Below are 23,484 nucleotides of genomic sequence, written 5' to 3'. Positions count from 1 at the left end.
AAAAGTAGAATTGAAAGTTTTTGGGAAAAGAAAACGGACAAGGATAAAGGTATGACTGATTGAAAAATGAGATCACTAAAACTTGCATTACGACGGATGATTTCCTTTTCCTTTTTTTTTATCTTAATGAATATTTAATTGCGAAACAAAAGTTCTGACACCATAAGACATAGGCCTACGGGTCGTCACGTCCAACCAATCACTATTTATCAATAATAAATCAGGAAGATGAAGATATAGAGAGAACCAACAAAGAAGGGAACGGAAATCCCCTTACTCCATTTTGGTCCCCTCGATTTCACAACTTAGATCAATGATTTGGGGAACAACAACGATGAAGTCACAAGAGCTGCGGGTTGGGAGGCATTCGGGTATTTTCGGGAAAGTCCCTACATTGCGTCACCTTCAGCAACTGTGTGATGTGCTTAGTCTACTTTGAGTCGCTGGTTGATTAAAGATCAAAATGTGATACGATAATTCCCATGTTCACTCCATGGGAAGCCTGTTTTTCATTCAAGTTGCTACGTTAGGCAATGACAGTGATATCATTTCATTTCACCGGTATGCATTAAAATTTAACGTTTTATCTTAACCGAAACCATAACTATTCACCTTCGCGAACGACTCGATACGACACTAATGCGATAGGTTCAGTTTTGGGCCAACAAGCCCCGCCCCCTCTACGTTAATATGAATGGGGTCTAGCTGGTTTACCCAGGAGCCCGAGTACTCTCACGTCCCCTGGTATAACTGAGTGGGTTTCAACAATGAGCAGTGCAATCAATATGCTCACAACAATTACATTGAATCAGATTTCAATCTTCCATTGCTAAGGGGAAAGCACAGCGTGAAAATCTTCCAGTGATTTCTAGTTTATAATCTGTTTTATACATCTTCATACTTCGAAGTGGGCCCTACAGCAGCAAAAGTCAAACCATTCGTATCGTGCGGTTGTTAAATCGTGGAGTCGTCGCCATCAGGACAGTGTTAAACTGAGGGGTGAGTTATTCTTATTTCACATAATTATTTACCTATGCATATTGACGTAATTCACGTGTTACTTTGAGGCATGATATGCGATGTAAAGGCCTACTACCAGTTCCATAGTACTAATCAAACGTTTCTATGGGTCCTCTAGGTAGGATCCATGATAGCAATGAAAAGGGGCAGTATCATGCCATCAAAAGTGAAAAAGAGAAGAAGGAAAAGAAGAAGAAGAGAAAAAAGGAGAAGAAAACGAAGGAGGAGGAGAAGAAAAAGAAGAAGAAGAAGAAGAAGAAGAAGAAGAAGAAGAAAAAGAAGGAGGAGAAATGACCTCTTAGTACATGTAAGCCCTTGAACTTGAAGAAGGAGAGGCAGTAGCAGTAGTAGTAGTTCGGGGGGGGGGGGTGATTGTCCGTGCCCCCCCGTACGCCAGTGTAGGACTTACATGTACAGTACTAAGAGGTCATTTATATTTATATATATTTATCAAGAGGTCGATTATAAATCGATGAATTTTTTTCTACATCACAACACAAAACATAGTCCATAAGAAAGGAAATAGGGAGGGTGAAGGGGAGAGCGACTAGGAGATAGAGATAGAGAGAATGGGGAGGAGAATATAAAGAAAGGAAAAGACAGAAAGAAACAAAGACAAACAAAACGGAGAGTGAGAGGTAAATAAAAAAGAGAGAAAGATAGACAGGGGTGAGAGGGACGGGAAGCGAACAGTCGCCAAAGTCTACCTGTTAAAAACCCGAAACCTCTCCATATCTTGTATGCAGACAAACATTGGTCTTTTTTATGACAACTTCGAAATAAACATGTCAAGATGTGTCTCGCTCACGGCTATCTCTGGTAATCTTTTGTCTCAACTCAGGGTCAATGCCAGTATCATGTTTGGCTAGCTTGTGTACCGTTGGTTTGGACAACCCTGACATTGTCCAGTTCAACATAGATAGGGCCAAGGAAACATCAAGGCCAAATAATCCTTGACATTTGTCATGTTTGTAAAAAAAATGTTATATATTTTGCCTTTACAGGATCTATGTTTTGTAAGTTCGTTGGTTAATACATTAACTGAAATAGTCCATATGCAAGATGTGATAACGGTGATGGTGGTGGTGATGATGATGATGATGATAATAATAACAAACATTGATAGTACAAATTGCTAGATTTTTATATCAATTATCACCAGATGATACAAAGGGCACCTTTCACATATTGGCGACTTAAACACATGGGTTTGTTACGGCACATTTTTTTTTTGTAATTTACCAAAATGTGCCGTAACAACAGTACTTGTTGATATTGCTTTTTGATGGGGGTGGGAAGGGGGCTTGCAATAATTATAGTTAATCAAACCCCACTTGATCAATTTTTTTTTTTCTAACAAATTTGGGTTACCCTTGTTTCGCAATAATTTTCGGTGGGGGGGGGGCTACTTATCACTTTTGGTTTATTTATTTACTTACTCATCACTCCACAAAGTTTCATTTTCACGTTTTTTTAAACGATAATAATGGATAATCGAGCCAGGTAAACAAATCGATGCCGCCGCGGTTCACAATGAATGCGCTAATGTAAAAAAAAAGAAAAAAAAAGATACGCGTCATCTGAAAATTATTTGACTTGTTTCGGTTACTTAGCCTTGCAAATATACACGTGATGATACGGTTATTATGGTTGGATGATATTTGGGTGTCGCATGGTCGCACATACATCGAAGTACAAACGAAAAGGCAAATTTCTATGGCTACGAACCAGCATGGGGTTGTGCTGGTCGTAGAATGTGAGAAAAAGTTGAGAATATCATTTCCTTTCCCCATGGGAATTTACTCATGTAGATCCACTTTCTTTAAGGACTATTTTATGATATAATGTTAAGAGAAGAATGAGGATAAACCAAAGCATTTCAAAATTATCCGATAATGGAACAAAGGGACAAATTAAAGAATTGTGAAATGTGATCTTTATTATGTTAAACTTTATGGGGAAAAAAGATTTTTTTTTCATAAAATATCACAATTTTTGCTCTCTCGCAGATTTTTAGATTTGCCTCAGACGCCATGTCTGTCCCTCATTTTTGTTTGTTACGCATTAACGCCATTTTTTAAACCTGTCCACGATCAACGATGTGGGAAAAAGTATAGTAGATGTAGTGATATTTTGTAGTATATAGTCAATTGCTTGTTTTGAGGCTAATCTACGTTACCGTTGTCGTTAATAATCAACCTGTTTATTAGTAGTTGGCAGATACAGTTTTGTTCACAAGATTAATCAAGATGACATGGATTATCATTGTTTTTTTTAAAGTTTTGAACACTTACTATCCTTTAGACGGTTACATGTATAGATAATGTAGAACGAAGTACAAGGAAATCGATGATATTCACTTAGACAAAACTCATTGTGTCATGTGATAAAAAAATAAATAGAAACACCTGACGTATAGAAACATCTTCAAGCGTTATATATAGTCCAGGTAAAAACAAAAGAGAAAAATAAAGCCACGTTCGAGTTGATAAAATGATGTAAAGACCGGAAGGAAACAAAAATACAGATATCTTTAGAATGCTTCTGAACCGACCGCGATCGAAACCAAATAGACACAAACTATCAAATCTGTATCTATAAATAATGTAACATCGTTCGCTATTGAAAATGATTTGAGATAAAACAATGATTAGAATGTATAATATCAATCATTTCTGGTTTCAGTGACGTGTCGAAACTCCTGATAAAATTGAAGACTTTATTAGACTTATCGAATGTGCCTTACAGCTCCATACCTTCTTCCGTTTCCATGAACCTGATGAATATTGATCATTTTGAGCAGGGGCTTCGAAACGGTTTTGAAGGGGGGGGGGGGGTGACCACAAAATAACAAAATCACAATTAGATGGGTTTTGTTGTGCATCAATGTACACGGTTTTAAAAAAGTGCAAGGGAGCTGGAGCCCCCCCCCCCTCCCCGCCTCCGCGGCCCCTGAACAGGGGAGAGGGAGTGTAAAGAGAGAAAAAGATTATGTGATCTGCTACCCCTAAAGCAACAATAAATCGCCCAAAATGAATTTCGAGATTTCTAGTGAGCTTGAAATAAGCCTTACACTCTTAAGATTATTGGGTGAAAATGCTCCATTATGCATGTGTCCAACCAAAACTGGGCATTTTTGTTTGACCAGTGTGATGAAAATTTTGACCATTTTAACTTTAAACTTTTAACTATCAATTACTGTTTTTACCCTTCTGAACATGCTCAAAGTTGTGATTAGAGTTGTGCTAAAGCCGGGGTAATAGTATGCAGCGCTTAGAAACATTTGTATTAAGCGCTATATAAAAATATGCATATTATTATTATTATTAGATGAGCCTGGTTAGATCATGGAGATTTCCCAAGTCAGCCCAGGAAATTCCTTGGTCAGAATGCTCAAAGGGGTTGATATGCGAGAAAGTGCAGAACACACAGCAGTGCTGCATGCATGCAAACTTGGAATGGGCTAAAAAGCACTATTATTCTTATTTATCTTTTTTTTTGGGGGGGGAGGAGTATTAACATTTCCTTGTACAAAATATTATAGCTTCCTACTAGTCTTCATCTTTATCAACAAATACTTTTTTTGTTAAAATGTCAATACTGGGTCTAGAACAGGCACTGTGCCAAAATCAGGCTTGCTAATAAATATTTTTAATGTTTATGACATGATGAATGTTCAAAATGTTGAACTTGTAAAAACATGTTTTATATAATATAATGTAGTGTGGCCCCAACTGTCAAACGATAGCCGCCTGTTTGCATTTTGGTTTATAAATGTTCAAAATCTAGAACAGATGAAACATTTTTTTTTTTGGTATAATGTAATTTATTGTGGCCTCCCACCGTGCCAAACAATAGATGCTTGTTTGCATTTCAGTCTGAAGTATTTGTATTTACCAACATATGACCTACGTTACAGGGACAGGTCAAATAAAACCACATCAATTATCACTGAGTACATGCATTTTAACGCTTAACTTCCTCTTTTTACTTGCCCCCGCGCAGTGCAACCCGTGTGTGTTTCATTTAACTGACTAGCCTTCATTTCACTCGCACGCAGATCTGAACATCTCGAAACACAGCGCTATCTTGACTAAATATCGGCCGACACTATCCCGACCACACTCGGCATGGAGCCCGGTAGTATTCAACACAGCGGGTATCTTACACCTGGAGACGAGATCAACGTGCAGGGAGGGTTCACAGTTAACTTCCAGGTAAAAATCGGAGTGTTTTTTTTAAACTTATGCGGATAATAGAAAGAACACACTGACACACAGTGTCATCCCAGTGTGTTCAAGTAGTGGACTGTGCGTGAAAATATAATTTTATCCTGTTGAAATATCCAAATTCGACAGTGTGAAGATATTTTCACACTGTGGACACCTTGACCATTCACAGCGTGTCAACATGGTAGACTGCGGATTGAAATGCTCATTTTTTTCAAGTGTGATTTTGAATTCGCATTGTGATCCACATTTTTTATTTTTGGTACACACTGTAGGACATTGTGTTCTTTTCAGTAGGGTAGTACATTGATAAATTATGTAATACTCATAAGATTTACTGCAAAATTAAATTTAAATTATCTCTTAAGGCATGTCAAGCGATTGCTATGCTACACTGTGGTGTTAACCGGTGTACATAGAGGACCACACCAGTTATTTTACACCGGTGTTAAATTGGTGGTGATAGTTTTACACCTGTAGGTGTTATTAGTATATTACAACACCTTCTGTTGTTACATTTACACTCTTCAGTGTTATGTTTAATCTCTAGGGTGTAATTTTAACACCTTAGGGTGTGGTCTTCTATTCACACAAATTGGTGTCAGTTTTAACACCGCAGTTTTTACAGTGTATCATGTGTTCTGGTGCTCTAAACCTTGCTGTACTCGTTTCTGTGTTGTACTTAAGAGTGTTATAAATAACTCATCATTGTATTGAAAAGGCATATATTTATTTCTATATAAATCATACTTTGTCGTTTATGTATTATGTATTATCATGCTGACATACACATTGTTTTTCAACATAAGTTTTGCCATAACTTAATCTTTTTTAATTAATAACGTATGAAAATACAAACAAACATTTTAAGAATCGGAGATCAAAATTGTAAAATGGGTTGCATTCATTTTTCACCATATTTAATTTTATTTGATTTGAACGATGTATTGATTTGTAGTACATATAGCTCTTTAAGATGATACCAAAGAAAAGTTGAAATTCCCATTAAAAAGTGAACAAACATGTCAAAGTAAAATCACTTTTTTCAGAAGGGGTTAGATCCATTTTGTTTGCAAAAGGGGCTACATGTAGATCCACAAAAGTAATTTTTTTGAAAAAAAAAATAAAAAAATATGAAGACCGGCAAATTTCTTTTATGTCAAATTTTATGTTCACATGATATGGTAGTATATCATGACGATTTAGTTTCGCATGAGAATATTGCAATATGGGATAATAAAACCAACATGATGGTTCTATTTAGAATGGTCTAAAGGGGATCTAACCCTTTGCAAACAATCTCTTCAACTGTTATTTTTTATTGAAGTTATTGTCATTATTAGACAATTCAAAGGTATCTGTTTCGAAGATGCCAATTTGTCAAATCGGAACTCGAGATTTGATTTAGGAAGTATTTGAAAGTTTAAGTGCCAAATTTTCGGATATCGTTATAAGAAAACAAAATGATCTAACATGTAAACAAACATATGTGTGTAATTGATAATTCCAGTAAAACAAAAATATGTGGATATAATGTAATGGAAAAAATTGATACATTTGGACATATATTTTTATTGACTTTTAATTGTTATTCACCTTTTTATAAAGTCTTCAATGATGAGGTACACTGTCAAAAAAAATTTAAACAATGTTGTTTTCTATTTGAATCGCACAGTAGTCAGTGGTAGTTGTTTAACATTTTAAACCAGTGTTTAAAATAAACAAAGTTTAAATTCAAATCTGTAATCAATGATTTAAGCATGGTTGTTTTAGATTTTAAACACTTGTTTAAACTGTTTAAGCAACTACTGCGCGATTCACATATTAAATAGCGCTGTTTAAATTATGGTTTTACTATAGAAATTATCATCCCATTTTGATATCCCTGTCTATCTACACTTTAAAAAATAATTTAAACAACGCTTACTATGTGAATCGCACAGTAGTTGTTTAAACATTTTAAACAAGTGTTTATAATCTTAAACAACAATATTTAAATTCAAATATTTAATTATCAATTATTTAAGCATGGAATGTTAAGATTGTAAACACTTGTTTAAACTGTCTAAACAACCACTGTGCAATTCACGTAGTAAACAGCTTTGTTTAAATTATAGTGTTTCTACAAAAATCATCATCACCATTATGATACCTCTGTCTTAGTAGAAACACGGTTCACATTCATGTAACAGACCATCAAAGTCATTCAAAGTAAATGATATATTTATATATGTATATTATTGGTAGAAAAAAAGGTTAGTAATAATAAAAGTCCAATTTTTAAATGAGTACGAGTATGCGGCGCTAGCGTGGTCAGCGTAGTTTGATCACACCTTTTTCCATGGCACCTGCAGAGAGGGAAATTAATAGTCTCTAATGGACCTTAATTTCATGTATCTAAAAAGTTTCGAAGAATAAGATTAACAAATTAATTGGATAACGACTTCATATATTATCTTTCTTTTAGTTTTAAAGCCCAATAAAACAAGGCTGTAACGATGACAATGATAATAACCATGTCTATAATTGAATATTCTATAAAAAAATGCCTTAACTGCCGGTGTCAGCGAAAGTAGATCACGTTTAGCTAATGGCTGTGACGATTGTTTTATTGGATTTTCGATTCATTTTTTTTTGTTCATGATTTATACTTTGATTTATGAATCTTGAGGTAAGATAGGTTTCACAAAGATAAAGAAGGGGAAGTTATAATTTTCTTCAGGGATCCCATTTACTATCCAGGTGGTGAAGATTTAATCACCTCTTGGTCTTGGTTTCCAAAACTGAAATCAAAATTTGCAATCCATCCGCATCGAGGTATCCAACCGGATATAAACATGAAACAATTAATATATCATTTTCATAATTGACTTCTTGTTAGTGTCTGGTTTATGATGGGTGGAAATTGACATTTGACATGATACCATATACTTAACACTCTGAGAAAAAAGGGCGAATTGGAACCCTCGAGAAATAAGGTTCCCAAGGTTTTTTTTTTTTTTTTTTTTTACGTTGCCGTGGCCAAGAATTTTAATGGTTTTAAAAAGAACCTTAACACTGGCAAGGGACAAGTATACAACCCTCTATGAATCCTTTTGGATATGATTCGTAATATAATAAGAATTCAATACATTGGAATGTGGAAGTCGTGATTGAAATATGATATTTGTTTTCACTTTGATAACATATGTCTTGGTTTTAAATTGGTATTTTAATCAGCAAACCAAAGTGGTGAATTTATTATTAATATTCAACAATTTGATATTTTGTGTTTTTGCGCACTCGTACTATCTCTTTCTCTCTATTTGCCTACCGTACTTCTATGTTATATATTTCGTTACTAAAGATACAAAGAAAAAACAATATATTCTAAAAATTTCGAACATCGAATCTAAACAAAAATCAATAGCTTGTAGCACTTTTAAATATGACATTTTTACTAACTGCATATTCTAAAAATAAAACAAAAATGATAAGAGCTTGATTTGGTGCCTGAATTGCGATATTCCGAGAATAATTGTTAAATTCAAATTCAAAATTGAAATGTATTTATTTCACATCCATTAAACAAAAACAAATTGTATACCATATATAAACATAAATATTTGTATCCGTTGCATAAAAAAAATGTTGTGAAAAACACTTAGACAATTTGGGCAACACATTGTAGGTTTTAAATATGTATACTATTTTTCAATAGAAATTAAATCAAGATGGAAATGGAGGGACCCACTAAAAAGCAATGCTTGTACAATGTGGGCCCCTCAAAAAATAGATAACACAACAAATAACAAAATAACAAATAACAAATACAGATATATGTAATCAAATGGAAAAAATAAATGAGAGAGAAATAATACTCACAAAATAAATACAAAGTTATCAAAATATAGTTTGATATCTCGACTTAATATTCTTACTATTTTTTCTAGCATTATTTTTTCGGCATTGTAATAAAAAACAAAATATATTCAAAACTTCAAGCATTCTACATGTAAGCTACAAAATCAATTATAATTTTCAGGATTTTTTTTGTTTACTAAAACCATATTATCATAGTATTATCATCATTATTACAAAACCTTATTATTTACTATAAAAACAACAACAAGACATGATATCCTTTTATCATTACTTTTATCAAACATGTCAACTAATGCCGTCACTTGCATAATAATTTTACAAAGGGATAAGCATCAACACAATCAGATATAAAGCTAAAACAAACTTCCCGAAATGGAAATGCAAATATCTATACTTAAGAGGAAGCTTTACATATATTGACACAAGCAATAAGTTTGGGGAACCAGTTATGAAAAGCGGGGTTGGGTTTATCGTGCTCCGGGAACTAAACTAACTTCCTTTTTTTTGTTTTAGTGCGTCTTGCTTTTGCCTCATGTCTAATTGTTAATTGATAATGCTCTTCCATCATAGGAGTTATCAAAGGTGATGAGAGAAGATCTTAGTGATATTATGGGACATTGGAAAATATTGAAGTTTCTATATTTTTCGTCTTTTGATGAAGTGAAAGAGAAGTTGAAATATGTTATCATAATTATTTATCGGAACCTATTCGAAGAATTGCGTTAATACTAGTCCTGATATTTAAAAATATTAAGTGTAATACTATTTTTTCTCTAGGTGTTATTCCCTTTTTCGTCGTTTCGATCATATTTGTTTATTATCATTATCATCTCCTTCTTTATACCTCCTCTTCCTCACGTCTTCCTTCCCTTTCTTCTTCCCCCTTCTCTTCCTATTTTTCTTCTCACCCGTCCCCCTCCCCCCTTACTCTCCTTTTTAAATATCTTCTCCTCCCTCTTCTTCTTCTTGTTCTTCTACTCCTCCTTCTTCTTTTCATTCTCCTTCATTTAAATGTTTCCTTTTCTTCAAATACTTTTCTCTTTTTTTATCTTCATTTTTCTATAATTCAATTTATTTCTTCTTCACGTTTCGCTCCTGTTCCTTTTTAACCACCCTACAATTCACCTGTCTGTTTTTTTTTCAACGCTAATGCATATTATTAAAAAATTGTTTCGCGCGCTCTTACGCGAATTATTAGTGATACAAACTTTTTGGCAGATTTATCACACTCTGCTATACATTATATAGTTCATTTGCTTATTCCTCTCATGATCATACAGAAGAAACATCGCAGATTCTGGACCCTTCAGTACTTTGGAGAGGGCAATCTCATCCTCAACGGCTACAAAGATGAAAAGTCATTCAGGAGGTCGTCGTCGTCATCGACAAACACGAAGACGTCGACGTTGGGTCGTCAAAGGAAACTTTCCTCGGCGCCGGTTGATACGATACGTTTAATGACGTCACTCAAGGTAGATAAGATTGAGATGAAAATGCGGAAAAAAGTGGAGAATGTTCTCGTCATTGTCAGCGGATCGCATCCCAAATTCTTCCGTCCAGATAACAAGTGAGATGATGTCCTTTACATTTTTTCGAATGTTCATATTCCCTTACGAGACCCCTTCTCTTCATCCTTTTATTTATTACTTTCTCCTCCTCTTTCTCCTTTTCTGAATGTGGGTCTATCGTTTACTATCTCTCGTTTCTACCTCTCTGTCATGCTCTATATTACGCTCTGGGGCCTGTTGCAGAAAGTGTTGCGTTTAAACGCAAGTCAAAATATCAAGCGCAAGTCCTGAATACGGGTGCGTCATTGGCTGAAAATCAAGTTTCGCAAGATTTTTTTTTGAGTTGCGTTTGATCGCAACTCTTTCTGCAACGGGCCCCTGACGAACATTACAACCTCCACTATAATGTACACCTATATTCAGTTAGTGGATACCTTATTCCAATTATTCTGTCTACACAATTCTAGATTCCTTGTGAACATATATTTTTTAATAACAAAATTTACTTTTCACTCTAATTATCTGCTTATAGTTTTGAAGGTTCAAACATTCCAAATAGGTACATGTATATATTCATCCTATAAAAAGGTCACACAAACAAATTATCCTAAGAATCTAGGTGGGAGGGGAGGGGGGGGGGGGTATTGGTTATAATTATCTGGCTATAGGTATCTGGCTTCCTCAACTTACCTAGAACGTCGTTCTATTTGCAGTCATCGTTTATTACTTTTTATTTCTAACATGTCTAATCAAGACCATTATCCAAACCATGAACCTATTAGTGGGTCTATGTCCAAACTAAATGACATATCTCGAAGAGCACTGTATTAACTTTAATGGCATTTATGTTTGTATTGCCTAGGGAAGCACTTGATTCATGGCGAAGTGCATTCATGAAGTTTGCTAGTGACACCAGGTCAATCAGGAGACGACCCAGAAAAACTCCAGAGCAAAAGTCACCGGATTCGTCAAATCTGGTAAGTTATTCCTAATTGATGACAATCTTTGCCAAGAGCATGAAATGATATATGGATAAAGAGTTAATTTTAATACAAGGAGGTGGGAAGGGACGAGAACAAACATGAGAGAGGGAGAGAGAGATGGAGAGACAAAAACAGAGGCCCATATTCTGAAGTCGGGTTTAATTTATACCATGGTCTAACTTTGTGCTAAAATTATGGGAAGCCAAAAGTATCAATATTTTGTTATTACATTGTACGTTTCTTGTGTTTGCTGTGCTCTTTTCTGATTCTTTAATGGCGACGACAATTATCTTATTCATGCTTCTTTGAAAATATTATTGAGAAAGATTCGAGAGTCAAATGAGCTGAAATGTCATATATCCACTGTTAGTGAATTATGTCATAATCGACTTTCCATGCATAAACCACAACTTTAAACCCGAGTTTAATTTAAACCCATCTTTAGAATACGGGCCAGAGAGTACAATCATGAAATGATGTTGGATTTTCCTAATCAGGAGATCAGAAAAAAGCGGAATGTAAGTGAGACCCGTCGATGTGGCTTCACACAATATTGATATTCTCTGTTAAATCATTGTATTTTACAACATAGTATTTAGTCTTTAATTTTTAACATAAAAGTCACCTTTTAGTATATGCCATCATTAATTTTTCTTCTTTTTTTTTTACAAATCGACCATTAATTTTGAAATAGTTGTGGGGTTGGTTTCGAAATCATTCAAATGGCTGACATGCAAGAAAAATGTGAAAACCAGAACAAATTCGCCCCATTGATTATATCCCATTAGACAGGTTAGATATTTCAGTTTAGGTTTTTGTTTTCTTGCTAAATGTTGTTTCCTTTTGGTCCGTAGAAAGGTCATAAAAAGATTTCGTTATCGGAGTAAAATGTTTGGTTTACAAAGAAGACAAAAAAAAGTCTTTAGATTTTAAACATTGCAACGAATTATGATTCCAGTTTCCTGCAATTTCACGTATGTTAAGTAATTGTGAATCACAGACCGTGATAATGTATTTATTTCAAATCGTGCACCATTTCCCCCTCAGGGATGATCGCATTGTCAAAAAATAAAAATAGGAACAAGTTCAATTACAAAAATGATGGCCCCAAGTGAATTTGGGGTTGAATTACAACAAAAATGGACATAAGTAATGAAGAAAAAAGGTATTCTGCCAGTATATTAAAGAGGACATATTTTACCCCACGTCTTCCGCTTGAAATCATTCTTCCTTGACGCGAGCTCGTTCAAACGAGAATTGTAACGCAAACAGGATCCAAACTTAATTCATTTAAAATTTGTAGTTCTCCTCATTCTGTTGTACATGTCTACTCGGTGAATGTGTGTTTAACGAATTCAATGACAGCATAAATTGTCTTTAAATCACGGGTCAAAATAGTAGAAAATCAAATTTGGAGTAAGTTTTTCAATTTTGATTTTTTTTCACGATATCTTGATTGGTTAGGAACGCGATAGCGGTGTCTCGACATCCTTCGTGAGATCGACCCGTGACTCCGATCGTTCATCGTCATCGAGCGTTTCTAGCGAGGAGATGGGCGACGAGCCCAGTCACCGTCACCTCCCGACTACCATGTTATTCGATATCGATGACGACGACCACAACACATCGCCCTTGCCATCGCCGACGTTACGAGAACACGCCGGAAGAAAAGTGTCCAGGAGGCAATCGATTTTCTTCAGAAATAAAGATGGTAAATACAAAAACCACTAATAAAACGCAATGAATTGTCGTCGTTTAATTCTTCATTTATCAGAAGAACTCTAATGCGAATTTGTGTATTACAATATGTTTACTCTTGTTTTTTTTAGATTTAAAGGTTTAAATTACTTTATACAGAGATTCCCATTTTGGTAGATCATCCAAAATGACTTTTAACCTTACAAATCGCTCCTTTTTATATATATACAAATCAATGAAAATAAATATGTTGCATACATCATTGAAAACGTAACCATTTTGTGATGTTAAAGATGAAAGTGGAAAAGGTATAATACGTAATAGAACAATCGCACCTGTCGAATGCAGTTGAAGATTGAAGCATTCCAATTTTGGTAATACCAATATCCATCAAATAAAGCAGTCTTACTAATATACATTTTTATGTTGATGACGATTTCATACAGGTACCTATGAAGAGATGGTTGGGTCACGCGAGTCAACGGAGAGTGGGTTTTACGAGACAACTTTACATCGTAACGGCAACGACGACAACAGGCCAGAATCCTCGTACGATGTCCCATCGCCATCTTCATCACCGCGTCATACCAGCGCACACAACGGCAACGATCATGATACCGACGACCACGTTTCCCCTGTGAGGCATCTGAGGAAATCGAAACACAGTTCATCATCGCTAGACAGCTCAATACCAGAAGAGAGGGATAGAGACTCCGAGGATATCAGGAAGAGGCTGGCCGAGTCACTCGGTGTGGAGAACTCACCGGAACTGCAAGAGATTTTGAACGACGATGGCAGTGTCCATACGTACATTAACCAAAGGCGTCATGGACATCTTCCGTCATCTTCAAGTCCTCTGGCCAGTCCTCGAGTTCCCGCCAGACCACCGGTGCTTCCGCCAAGGAAGATGTCAGTGTCAGCTTCCGTCAGCGATACGGAATACCAACTCCATGTCGTTGAGGGTGCGCGCAGGAGAGCGGAAAGCATGCCAATCGGCGGTATAGATGTCCACGATTTTCCAGACAGAAGCGATTATTTCAGATCAAGTCGAGTACCGATTCACGAGGACATAAAACCCTACACAGATATCGAGTAAGTTATTAAGTTGACAATGTACAGTTCCGATTATTTCTTAAGTAAACCAAAATGATAATAGATTTTTCACCATCGATTAAAAGAAATTAAGAATAAGCAATATAAAGATGTACAACTTAGCTAGCATAGATTGCAGTTGACAGAACTAATAGAAATGGATATTAAAGAGGTGGAAAAGTCTCCTCAGGAAATCGTAACAATGACCGATTATTATTTAAAGAATAAGACTTTCAATAACCATGATAACATTCTTTTATATATTTTCCCGGATAGCCTTCACCTTTATCCATACTTCATTCGCTAGATTTCATCATGAATATTGACTTATCCCTTTCTTGGATTTCTTCCTTTTCTTTACCAGAGCACTGTTGGCTCAGCAGACGAGAGGCGAAATCGAAGTCGAGATCGATAAAGCGGATTTGGTTGATTCGGTTGCTCTGGTTGACATTAAACAAAAAGTCATGTGAGTGCAGTAATGATTGCTAGTTTGATTTTACAATTTCTACTATCAATAGTAGTAATACTACAATCATGGCTATCTTTATTGGATGCATGACATTTGCTCCGGCGACATTATTGCTCCGCTATACATGAAAATTCCACATATATTAGCGAACACAATGCCCGGAGCAATTGTCGCCGGAGCAAATCTCGTGTTGCCATCTGGAACTGTACTACTACTCCCCCCAATCTTAGAACTGCTGCTACAACTACTACCTATACTTCTATCAATATTACAACTAATACTACTTCTCTTCTTCCTCCTTTTCTTCTTCCTCTTGTCTTTTTCTGTTATCTGACACCGCTTCTACCATTTCTGCTACTATTACACAAAGTAAACTGCCCATGATAAAAATATTCTTCCATGTCTTGTTTCATTTGAGCAATTTGAGCTATGTTGTAGCACTAAACGTATTTGTGTCACTAGACACAACCGTCTTTTGTAATTTTCCTAGGTAGCTTACAGACTTTGGTTGCAATTGCATCTTCAATGTTGATAGCCTATTATGCTCTATAGGCTCCTACTCTAACTTAAAAATGTAGGACTTTGTCGAAATGAAGATCAATATTGTTTCTCCTTTTCAATTTGCAGTGTCGCAGGGTGGAAAAGGGATATTTTTGGTAAGCTCCACGTTGGTGATCAACTCGTTCAGGTCAACGAGCAAGTCGTTTCTCAGTCCGAGTGGGCAAATACATTCATCAAAACATCATCCAAGACCAAGGTAAGGTCTTCAACTGAATGAAGAGATGAATATGTAAATTGATGCATTTCTAATAAATGAAGAAGTAATTGGTCTTAATGATCTATGATGAATTTAAATCTAATCGTACATTTTGATTAAAAACAACCCCCGAACAATATGAAATGGAATACTACACAATTGAGAAGGAACAGTGGGAAGCGTTTCATGAAAGTTGTCAGCATTGGCTAATTTGTCAGCGGCGACAATTTCCGTGAAATCCTTGGTTTTGATTGGTTCAGAAGCTCTGGCCTCTGACTGTAACTATGGAAACTGTCGAGTAAATATAATTTGTCAATGCTGACAACTTTTACGAGACAGTCCCCAGATGGAGCTGCAATCAATCAATAAATCAATCAATCAATCAATCAATCGATCGATCTGTCAATCAATGGGAAATGAATCGGTAGTTATTAAATAAATATTGATAAATTAAAAGTCAATTATAAAAATGATTTTTCCGTTCACACTGTTTTTTTAATTGTCTGTTTTACAGATCGTATTGCATGTGAACCGTCTGCCCTTCGCAAAGATCCTTAACTGTACACGAATACACGAGGAGACGCTATGGGGTATCGAATGCAAGGGCAACGAGGTGAGATATAACAAATTCATATTAACTCCTTGCCTACCTGGCCAGAGGAATAAAAAAATATTTCATAGAAATGGAAAATAAAGGAAAGAATTGAATCACCAATGGTCATTATGATAACGACATTGGCTCTATTAAAGTCTAAACACAAGCCAGCAAAAATGTAGCGTTGATTGGTGTACACCAAGAGACACCCCAGTCAATTTGATATAATCCAGTGTTAATTTTAAAGCGTTGGTTTAACACCTATATGGGTGCTAGTGAAACACATCTTGTGTGTTTATTTGACACGCTTCGGTGTTATGTTTAATGTCAAAGTGTAACTTTTAATAGCGACACTGTTTGGTGTGGTCCTCTGGGAAACCAATTGGTGTAAGTTTTAACACCCCGGGTTTCAGACTGTTAAGTGTTATTGCAGAGAATTAATCAAAGAATATGTTAAACGTGATGACATTTTTTCCAAGAATGTAGAAAAGCTATTTAAAGGCTGTCTGGATCGCCCCCTCTACAACAGCCCCTGCAGATAACCGTGATATAAACAAAACGAATGACAAACACGACCACTATCATGACTATAGAATTACAGAAATGTAAGGGTACAATGCAAATGGAGAACTCGATTAGAGTAAATATTTTCCTTTCAACTTTTTGTTTCTATTTGAGCAGATAACCCACGTGAGGTCTGGTCCGGTGAAAGAATCGGGGCTGACAGAGAAATCCGAGTCGAGCGCCTTCTCGAATAAAACGTGTGACTGGATTATTACAGAGGCTGCGAACAAACCGATTCGACTCAACTGCCCTAAAGATGAGGTGAGGCACATACCAATGATCCCTCAAAATGATAACGATAATGAATAAATAAAAATGAAATTAAATAAACGAACAAAAGATTGATAATAATAAAAAATCAAACTCTATCATAAACATACAGAAATAAGCAGATGAAAACAAAATTCAATTGATATTTGGCTTGAAAACCCAAAAGCACAGATTTGAAATTAGGCCCTTATTCTTTTTTTTTTTCGGGGGGGGGGGGTATTTATTAATGGGACATACCTTCGGTTTTATTGCGAATGATTAGTGATGAAAAGATGGTTCATGGCAGATCCAATCTCACTCACCGACCAAATCAGGTCGGATTTTCCCCCTTGCTTTGTTGAACGGCCGGTACATGAATGGTTTCTATTTTTCCTTTTCTAGAGTTCCTCAAACCTTTCATGAATCGTCACTAACCTTCAAAATATATCATTATTGTGATGAACCATGGAAAAGAGTCATTCTATTCTTCTCTCACCTTCTCACTCTACTTCTTCAACTTCTTTAAAAGAATATTATTTGATATTATTACACTGATCATTATTATTACGATTGTACTTTCATCAACATTCGACATTTGACTGATCTACGCCCCCCCCCCAAAAAAAAAAACCGAAATGGGTGGTATATATACTTTTTTAATTTCTCAGGAGGATCGAGGAGAGAGGGGGGGGGGGGGGTTGGGATAGAGTAGTTAGCGTATACACCAGACCCCCCTGCCTTCACACTGACGGTGCAATACGTACAGGTGATTGGAAATAATTATTGAAGCACACTAACTGAATAAGCTGTAAATACAAGGCCCGTGCTGTCGAAACACTCGCACAAAAGATTCATCAAACAGATTTGGGGACAAACCGGGGAAAATTGCATTCAAACCCTGTTGATTCCCCGATCCAGGCCCTTGTTTGAATAACAAAATCTTTGTTTAATGCGAGGGGGTGCGGGATTTCGTAATTTCTGTTGACAACTTCCCCTTTTTTCATATTGTCATCTCCAATGTATGAAACCACGGAGAGGTAAATAATAGACGATTCGGGTGATTAAACTTTGTGCCTAGCACGACTATTGAGAACTATTGTTCCATTACACGTTTTGTCTCGCCTCGCTTCGGACTGACTAGCTGTTGTAACACCATCGCAAGATGGCGACATTGCCCTTCAGTGGATTCAATAGCTTTCGTCCACTGCTTTTTGATATTTTCAGATGTGAACAGATAGTTGGTTAGTTTATGGGCTAGGCTCAACCTTGCACGTGGCACAATGGAAAATGTCCGAATGCTGAGCTGACATTGCCCCCAATAATATGCTAAATTAAATAAATCATGAACAAAATGATAACTGAGGCACAATTGATCCACGGAAATTAATTCTATAATTCTGCAAATTGTATATTGAATATTGATCTACATACTAAATAGACAAGATTAAACCAAAAAAAACTTCTTACTTTCCAATTTCAATCCATTTATCGTTTGTATTTCTACAAATTTATGCAAGAGTATGTTGTTACAAATATTTTGAAGCGTTTATCTCATTTACCTTCATGACCATGATTATCTACAATGATTTTAACATATGAACTAATTCCAAAACACATTTCCCCTCCCCATCTTTTATCTTTTTCTGGGAATGCAGATGATGCAGTATTTGGCAACGAAAGACCTCGATCTTCCCCTCGTTGTTCACCCCAAAGACTTCATCCATGACCTAACCAAGGCATTAAACAAGCTGAAAAGATCATCATTTTATCATGTCGGCTGAAGATATTCCACAAAATAACTTGCTACCTACTCGGTAAAGTTGAAAGAAAAAAAGGAGTATGTCGACAACGACGACGATCAAGAGCATGATGATAGGATCGCAGTCGTGGAGGTGGCTAATTGTCTGCCATCACGAAGTTGACTTTACTGAATCAAAGTCATAATCATTATCTCCTTGTTTCATTCGGTGCTAATTGGATTTGCAATTTTCAATGTCATTCTGGACATCAAACTTCTTTCGTTGAAAATATTGTTCAATGCAAACATGCAAACAACAGATTTTATCTTATTAAATCTCTTTTGAAACGATAGAAAAAGAAATGACTTCTTAGAGTTACTGCATACGACGAGAACTAGTGAGCCATGATCGTTAAGAAGTTATTTCGCTCTGATAGTATGTAATTTACCTGAATTTGCTTACATCTATCCCATTGTCTCTATTCTTTGATGAAAATAGCTTCTCAATACCACTGTTGAACAATTGGTCTCGTATCAATATATTCATACGAGAGATATATATATATCATGTTTATCAGAGTAATTGTGAGAAAGAAATGAACTTTTGCCTTACATGATTTAGCTACCTACTCATTATTTATGATTGTGTGAAGTGAAGCCGTCCGGTTGATTGTTTACAAGTAAATTAACTCCTAGTCGAGTACCATGTTTATTTGTTGAGGCATTACAGTAGAAATAGCAGATATATTTATTCACGTGTTTTTTATATTCACGCTTTGTCAACGAACATATAGGGAGTCAAAATTTTGATATTGTCATGATTGTGTTGACACCCACTTCGTTGTAAAATGTAGTTTTGGAAAATGGTGTTCTTTGTGCTCTGATATCTAATTATCGTCCAGTAAATGTGCTCTGAACTATGGCCAGTTTTATGTATTCTATTGTGGTTAAGGGACAGTGAGATGAAAGAAAGATGACATATTAAAATAATATCAAATTATTCTTCTAATGAATGCCATCTAGGATTCGCGAAGCATGTTGGGCACGGATGGAGTGACGTGCTTACCTGAGAAGCTCCTGTTCAAACCCGCCATCATAAGTATACAATCGAATGTACATAGCTTTCTTATTCCAAGAAAAGATTATAAATTTATAATGTATTTTACAATTATAACAACACTTGAAACAGAATGTTGCTGTTATCAGTACAGTAGGAATGATATGATTTAAGTCTATCTACAAACGCTTTTGTGAATCAAGGGGTCAATCAAAATTTTAGATGCTGTTTCCGACCATGGTGACACACTGTGCTATACACTTTTGATACTTTTAACATGTGTTAAAAATTTAAAATACATCTTTCGAATTTGTTATTTGCCTTTATTATTAACGCTCTACATTTATTGCCGTTTCTTTTGTATTATGTGTTCATATTTTCTTTTTCCACATTTATGAAAAAATACTTCGAGAATGCAAATTATTTCTTTTGCTTTTCGATTTTCCAGAAAAGTCAGATCATAATTCTGCACTTGATATCTTAACTGACATCTCAACGACAACAGAGCTATGTAATACCAATTTGACAAGCTGGTACAATTATATTCTCTTCTGTTTGACTCACTGAATTTCTAGGTTAATATTCTTTTTTTATCGAACAATCATGTTCATGGGCGTTCGGTTTTTAACATGGAATGCAATAATGCTCTCTTTTAAAACGAATGTGAGGATAACTGAAATTGAAAGATGTGTCATTCTGTACATATAGTTGTAAAATTTACTGTTTATATCAAATGTCGCCGTCACATTGGTACCATTATTACATCTAGCGAAGCTAGAAAGACGTCCTAGATCATCGTCAGTAATAGCAATCATACTATTCGCTAGTCGATATAGAACAATGTTGTAAAAAGATTATATTGTCAGCTTTAGCATTCATTCTAATCGCTAGTCGATATAGAACAATGTAAATTATGTGCCTTATTGTTTTGCCATCCAATATATAAAGTTTCTGATAATACCGAATTTTAATCTACGCATTGAGTCATTGAAATCGGTCGGTTTCGCGTGTGATTGATTGTGAGTGTAGAATGTGTGCGCGTACAGGTGTGTGTGATGCTTGAGTGCGTTTCTTCCGGTTTCTTCCCTTAGAAAATAGGACATTTTAGCTATCACTTCGCGCGCAGACTCTTTCTATAACGCTGATAGTCTTTTTGTCAGAAGCCTTTACAACAAAACAGCCTTTGTTGGAAATCGGTGAATCAAAACAGTCGTGTCTTCCTGGACCATGGACGCAAAGACTATTTGCACTTATTCGTCCGGTCCGAATCTTAAGACGATGTCCCCTCCCGGTCCACCAACTTTCGACAATGACCTCTAATCTGTCCATTGTAATTTGACGGGCATTTTCGATAGATTCCCAACGTTCCAAAGAGCGTCTGCGAAGTCGATGCCATTTACCCTAAAGTTGCCTCTCTCCCCTCTCTCTTACTCTATCCCTCCTTTTTTCTCGCTCATATCCACACACACTCACACATACACTCTCAATTTAAAACTTCATTCCTGTATTTGTCCCTCCTGTTTTGTGTTATGGAGAATGACTTTGAACACATTGCTATTCACAAAAATCACATTCAATATCACTCTATCAAACTTACAGATACTTTTACATCTATAGACAAACATAGAAAATTTGTCAATTTTTAATAACATTTTCAAGTCAAACTATATTTCATGATATGATTATTTTCTCATAAACCATAACACATCGTGATAAATAATATTATCATATTTGCAAATATACAAAGTTTTGCTATATATCCACACAAAATATATATTCGTATGTAATACTAAATATACAGTATATGTAACAATGATAGTATGCATTCGGCACCATAAAGGTAATCATATCAATATGTATCAAGATAAGATTATGCAAGAAGGTATAATATGAAAAAAAATATGATATTCGGCTTTGACATTAGGGCTGCTCTAAAAGCATGAACAGTACAATTAATGTAAATCTTTATCATAGTCTATGAAGGTCAAAATGATTGTTTTTAGAGAGAGATGAAGAGAGAGAGAGAGGGGGGGGGGGGAGGTGCTCTAACCTGATTTTTTTTCAGTTGGGAAAGCACAGTGGGAGAGGATGGTATAGACAGCTAAATTAAAGGAAAATGTCCAATTCAACAACAAGTTGATTCAAATAAAAAGAGAAAAATAAAACAAGCATAACACTGAAAATACGACTGTTAAACGCTTTTTTTCTAAATTTCACAAAACAGTTATGACATCCTGGTTGGTATGTAAATGAAGAGACCCATGACGTCATCCACTATTTCTTTTTCATTTTATTATATGAAAGATTCTAATTTTCTCCTCCCTGAACCTGTGGAATTAGCACTGTTTTATATTATATGGTTCAGTCAAGTTTATGGTTATTGTCAAATATGTTAAAAAAAGAAGAAATATCGTAAAATTCAAACAATGAAAAACAAAGGAAATTGTGAGTGAGGGACATCATCGACTGTCTCGTTTGCATGTCACAGAATTGTGCATATCACCGTTTTGTGAAAAATAACCGAAATGTTGAAATGTCCTAACTTTCTCATTTCATATCCGATTTTGATGAATTTTTCAGTGTTATGCTAGTTTTTTTTCTCTATTTATTAGAATCAACATTTTTTCTTGGGCGGACTTGACCTATAAGTATGTTACAAGAAAAAGGAAAAGGTTGCTGATAGCAACAAGATAAGGCCTCAAAATATGATATCGTTTTAAATGTCGTCGGGGGGGGGGGGGGGTGGAGGGGTTACGATCGGTACAGCACACCATCCCGTTGACCTGCCCCATTTGAGCACATCATTCAAATGGAGATATCAGGAATACGTGACTCATAATTTCAAAACAGACGCTCTAGTAGACCCTTTTTCAAACTCGGTGTGACGAATTTGACGAAAGTTTCTTTCGTTGCGAGCGCAGGGGGCGTATGACCAAATCGTGCGGTTGCATCGTTCACAAACCCCAAATACTCGGGGAAAGCATTTCCCCACTGAACTAAACTGTAAATCTCAATCTACGCAATGAAACTGAGGGAAACGATGGAAACTAACATCGCACATTATGTCCGAAAGTAATCAATTGAAGTATGAAATGAGCAGGGGTGGCGGGGGCATTTGCTCCCTAAATTCCCCGTAGGAAAAATGCCTATTTTTCAAAAAGAAAATGCCTTTTGTCAAAATGGAAAATGCCCTTTTTTCAAAATGGAAACTGCCCTTTTTTAAAAATGAAATGTGCCCTTTTCCAAAATGAAATACCCTTTTTGAAGTAAAACATATTACATTTTAGATTATAAAATCAATTTCTTTTTGGCTTGCGCTTCGCGCTGGCATCATTCATTGTTCTGTAGGGTACTCATTCAGTTCCGGGTTACAAAATATTCGAGGAATGTCCAGATTTCAGGTTAGAGTATCACAAATTTTCAGCTCGCGCTTAGCACTCGCATTATTCGATCGATGAGATATTTCCCCTATTCATGAGTCATTGATTGCAGTCTTTCAGAGGTTTCTTTTTAGGTCAGTATCCTAACACTTTTAGCTCGCGCTTCGCTTTTCATGTCTTATTACATGAAATGTCCAAAAGTTTGAGCTCTCAACATCTCAAAAAGATGCCATTTTAACAGTAATCAGCGCGATAATTTAGAAAAAGGGGGGTTTTAATAC

At 35.7% G+C, this 23,484-nt stretch overlaps 1 protein-coding gene across 2 annotated transcripts; it reads left to right on the top strand.

Moving 5' to 3' along the window:
• The first annotated feature begins 668 nt into the window (after positions 1-668).
• LOC121424967 lies at positions 669-20,784 on the top strand. 2 transcript variants are annotated; one of them, XM_041620866.1, is made up of 11 exons: positions 669-999; positions 5,081-5,237; positions 10,394-10,680; positions 11,484-11,598; positions 13,069-13,315; positions 13,749-14,394; positions 14,759-14,860; positions 15,491-15,620; positions 16,135-16,233; positions 16,897-17,040; positions 18,684-20,784. In XM_041620866.1, the coding sequence occupies exons 2-11, from the start codon at positions 5,151-5,153 to the stop codon at positions 18,807-18,809; spliced, it is 1,983 nt and encodes a 660-aa protein (XP_041476800.1). In that variant the 5' UTR covers positions 669-999; positions 5,081-5,150; the 3' UTR covers positions 18,810-20,784. The 2 variants fall into 2 exon arrangements, with proteins under 2 accessions (XP_041476800.1, XP_041476801.1); XM_041620867.1 differs by lacking the exon at positions 669-999 and having other exon boundaries at positions 5,015-5,237.
• Positions 20,785-23,484: the final 2,700 nt, after the last annotated feature.

Source organism: Lytechinus variegatus, chromosome 12 (genome assembly GCF_018143015.1).
Source record: "Lytechinus variegatus isolate NC3 chromosome 12, Lvar_3.0, whole genome shotgun sequence".
In the NCBI taxonomy this organism is placed as follows: domain Eukaryota; kingdom Metazoa; phylum Echinodermata; class Echinoidea; order Temnopleuroida; family Toxopneustidae; genus Lytechinus; species Lytechinus variegatus.
Note: the sequence above shows the minus strand (reverse complement) of the source record. Positions and strands in the feature narration are given on the sequence as shown.